The sequence below is a fragment of the Carettochelys insculpta genome, chromosome 1 (assembly GCF_033958435.1).
Source record: "Carettochelys insculpta isolate YL-2023 chromosome 1, ASM3395843v1, whole genome shotgun sequence".
NCBI classification, from domain to species: Eukaryota; Metazoa; Chordata; order Testudines; family Carettochelyidae; genus Carettochelys; species Carettochelys insculpta.
In genome coordinates, this window is record NC_134137.1 from 6,473,616 (window position 1) to 6,477,718 (window position 4,103).

At 45.7% G+C, this 4,103-nt stretch overlaps 1 protein-coding gene across 1 annotated transcript; it reads left to right on the top strand.

Annotated features, from left to right (window-relative positions):
• Window positions 1-992: 992 nt before the first annotated feature.
• LOC142002580 (olfactory receptor 52M1-like) lies at window positions 993-1,940 on the top strand. Its single transcript, XM_074978791.1, has one exon. The coding sequence runs from the start codon at window positions 993-995 to the stop codon at window positions 1,938-1,940; it is 948 nt and encodes a 315-aa protein (XP_074834892.1).
• Window positions 1,941-4,103: the final 2,163 nt, after the last annotated feature.

Genomic DNA, 4,103 nt, shown 5'->3' on the forward strand with positions numbered 1-4,103 from the left:
TGCCAGGCACAGCTGCAGACAGGGTCACAGGGCGGACTCAACAGCAAGCCGCTCCCTTAAAGGGCCCCTCCCAGACACAGTTGCACTAAACAACACAAGATACACAGAGCTGACAACTGGTTGCAGACCCTGTGCCTGCAGCATAGATCCCCAGCTGCCGCAGAAGCAGCCAGAAGCCCTGGGCTAAGGGCTGCTGCCCACGGTGACCATAGAGCCCCGCAGGGGCTGGAGAGAGAGCGTCTCTCAACCCCCCAGCTGATGGCCGCCATGGAGGACCCAGCAATTTCGACGTTGCGGGACGCGGATCGTCTACACGGTCCCTACTTCGACGTTGAACGTCGAAGTAGGGTGCTATTCCTATCTCCTCATGAGGTCAGCGACTTCGACGTCTCGCCGCCTAACGTCGAAGTTAACTTCGACATAGCGCCCGACGCGTGTAGCCGCGACGGGCGCTATTTCGAAGTTGGTGCCGCTACTTCGAAGTAGCGTGCACGTGTAGACGCAGCTTACATGTCATGGCAAAAGCTTGGTTACTTTCCCCTCTTGGATGTTGGACAACCGGGTGATGGGGAAATCCCAGTCACATGGATTCTCTAGCGTGGATTTCATTGCAATAGCAAGCAATGATGGGTAACCAGTATGCACTCTCCTGTTCATTTTGGTTCCTAATAACATTTCCCACACAAAAACAGAGCAGAGCTATTGACTCATGGGGCACCACCGTGTGTGGAATTGGCATTAGTAAAAGCAGTTGTTCATAATTCATTTCTAAGAAGAGTGTAAATGCCATTTTGTGCAAGTGAAGAGTAATCGATGTGCTTCACCCATGAGAAGGATTCCAGCTGTGCATGCAGTGTCTCTTTTACATTTTCTCTCCATCCAGGACTTTGTACAGGGATCACTGCTACAGACCCTGGACGAATAAAGGAAGTCACAGGAACATCTGGTAACATACATTTACACTCAGAGTTGGATACTTTGTATTCTACTTCATGTCAGATTCCAACACAGCCAACTTCACCAACCCTTCCACCTTCATCCTCCTGGGCATTCCTGGACTGGAGGAGGCACATGTCTGGATCTCCATCCCCTTCTGTGCCATGTATGCCATAGCTGTCTTGGGGAACTTCACCATCCTCTTCATTGTGAAGAGGGAGCCGAGCCTACATAAGCCAATGTATTATTTTGTCTGCATGTTGGCCATCACCGACCTGGTCCTGTCTACATCCATCCTGCCCAAAACACTGAGCATCTTCTGGTTCAGTTCTAGAGAGATTGATTTTAATGCTTGTCTCACCCAGATGTTCTTCCTTCACTGCTCCACAGTGGTTGAGTCTGGGATCTTTGTGGCAATGGCTTTTGATCGCTATGTTGCCATCTGTCATCCCCTGAGACATTCCACCATCCTGAGGAACCATGTGGTAGCCAAGATTGGCCTGGCCGCGGTGCTGCGTGGTGGCATACTTGTACTGCCATATCCCCTCCAGGCAAGGAAGTGGCCATATTGCAGAACCAGCATCATCCCCCACTCATACTGCAGGCATACAGCCATGTTGATGATGTCCTGTGCTGACATCCATGCCAGTAGTTACTTCAGCCTCTCTGTGCCATTCTTAGTGACTGGTTTGGATCTTGTTTTCATTGCAGTGTCCTATTGCCAGATTCTCAGGGCTCTCTTCAGCCTGCCCACAAAGGAGGCCCGGTTCAAGTCCTTTGGGACCTGCAGTTCCCATCTTTGTGCCTTCTTAGTCTTTTATATACCAGAAGCCTTATCTTCCGTCATGCATCGGTTTCGTCACCACGTGCCCCCACATGTCCTCATTCTCATTGCTAATGTGCACCTTCTGGCATCTCCCATGCTACACCCCGTCATCTATGGGATGAGAACCAAGCAAATCCGGAATAGGTTGCAGCAGTTCTTTTCTCATAAAAGGACATAAAGGTTTCTCTTGGTGCTTGTGCTCTCACCCAGTTCCATGCAGACCTCACTGGTAACATGGTTCTTGGCCCTTATTCCTGTATCACTTACTGGACAGTCAGACTGGGCCCTTTCCAGACCTTACTGTGCTGTGTCAGTGTGAGAAACTGGGGAACTGGTCTATGTTCAACTCACTGAGTTGCCATTGTTTTTACTGATTGTAACTGGACCCCTAAGTCCTCGATCTTTGCCAGTCCTCTTCCCCAAAGGCCCATCCCTGCTGTGCCTCTTCAGCCCAAGACCCTTCTGTGGTTTGTTTCATCTCAATGGTGGAAGGAGTGTAGGTGTTAGTGGGACACAACAGGGGTAGACGCAACGATGGTCTATGTACGAACAAGAGAATGGCCATTCTGGTTAAGGTGAATTTATCATCTGTTCCTAGTATCCTCTCTTTCAACAACAGCCAATCCAGGTCCCAGGGGGAATAAACAGAAGAGGGCAAGCAAGTGATTCATGTGCAGTCGGCCCCTTCCAGCTTCTGTTAAACACAGACTAGGGATGTCATAATTTCCCATAATGGCTAATAGCCACTGATCTTGGCTGTCATTAGGCTTGTCTACACTAGCTCCCTACTTCAAAGGGACGATGGTAAGAGGGTGTTAGGAGTTTATTAATGAAGTACTGCGGTGCATATGCAGCACTTCATTAAGCAAATTCCCCCCTGCAGCAACTTCAAAGCGTTAAACTTCGAAGTGCCAGCTCACGTCTAGCCGCAGCTAACCCGCCGGTTCTTTGAAGCCCCTGGGGTACATCAAAGTCCCTTTACTCCTCAAAATGTTAAGTAAAAAGACTTCAAAGTTGCCCAGGCATTGTAAAGTACCGGTAGGTGAGCCACAGCTAGACGCAAGCCAGCATTTCAAAGTTTAACACTTCGAAGTTGCGGTGGGGAGGAATTTGTTTAATGAAGAGCTGCATAGGCACCACAGTACTTCATTAATAAACTCCCAACACCCCACTTACCATCGTCCCGTCAAAGTAGGAAGGTAGCGTAGACACAGCCACTATATGCTTTGGCAAGGAGTTCCACAGGTTGACTATGGAGAAATACTTTCTTTGGTGTTTGTTTTAAATCTAGTTACTTTTAATTTCCTTGGAGGACCGCTAATTGTTATGTTATTTGAAGGAATAAACAACAGCTCATTTTTCTAAAATAAAAAACAAGCCTTCCTGTAGCACCTTAAAGACTAACAATGAGCTTTCATGTGTAAGACCCTTTTGGTTAGATTTCTGAAGAACCGAGTCTTACCCACAAAAGCTCACTACCTAATAAATAAAATTATCCGTCTTGTAGGTGCTAAAGGACGGCTAGTTTTTTGTGAATTGTCAGACTAACATAGCTACCCTTCTGAGGTTAAGTCCTTATTCTACTTTCTGACAAAACTCCAAGATATTATAGATCTGTCTACTAGCCACCCTTAGTCATTTTCCCAGATAAAAAGTCCTAATATAATTAATTCCTCTTTATACCAAAGATGCTCCATGACACTAATTATTTTGGTTGACCTTTTCTGAACATTTTAAAATTCCAGTTATATCTTTTTTGATACAGGAAAACCAGATCTGCATGCACTATTTAATATATGGGTGATACATGGGTATATACTGAAGCAACATGATATTTTCTGTGATTATTTATCCCTTTCTTAAGGATTCCCAGCCCTGTATTACCTTATTTTGTTATTTTCACTGCACATTGAGTGAGAATTTGCAGAAAAATAATACATAATAATCACTCCAAGATTTCTTGCTTGAGTGGTAACTGCTAATTTAGATCCACTCATGTGATTATGTTTTCCACTGAGATAGTATGAGAGACAGAGAGTGTATTGGTCAAAGATCATTATAAACACAGACATGAATACAGTTTTTAAGTAATTTTCCTAAGCTGATGGTGGGCTTCAGACTTGCATAGAATTCTTTCCGAATTAAGCCATAGATCGGGGTGTTCAACCAATTAGAGACTGAGCCAAAATAGCTCTGAATAGAGTGCAAAGAGCCACATATGCATGTATGTTACATATCTAGATTAGGTCTGTCAATTAAACGGACATTAAATCCTGTGATTAAGGCAGAGCAGACTTAGGCCGTGTCTACACGTGCCCCAAACTTCGAAATGGCCACGCAA

Coding starts and splice junctions, on each gene's coding strand:
- LOC142002580 (XM_074978791.1), top strand. CDS start 993: ATGTCAGATTCCAACACAGCCAACTTCACCAACCCTTCCACCTTCATC.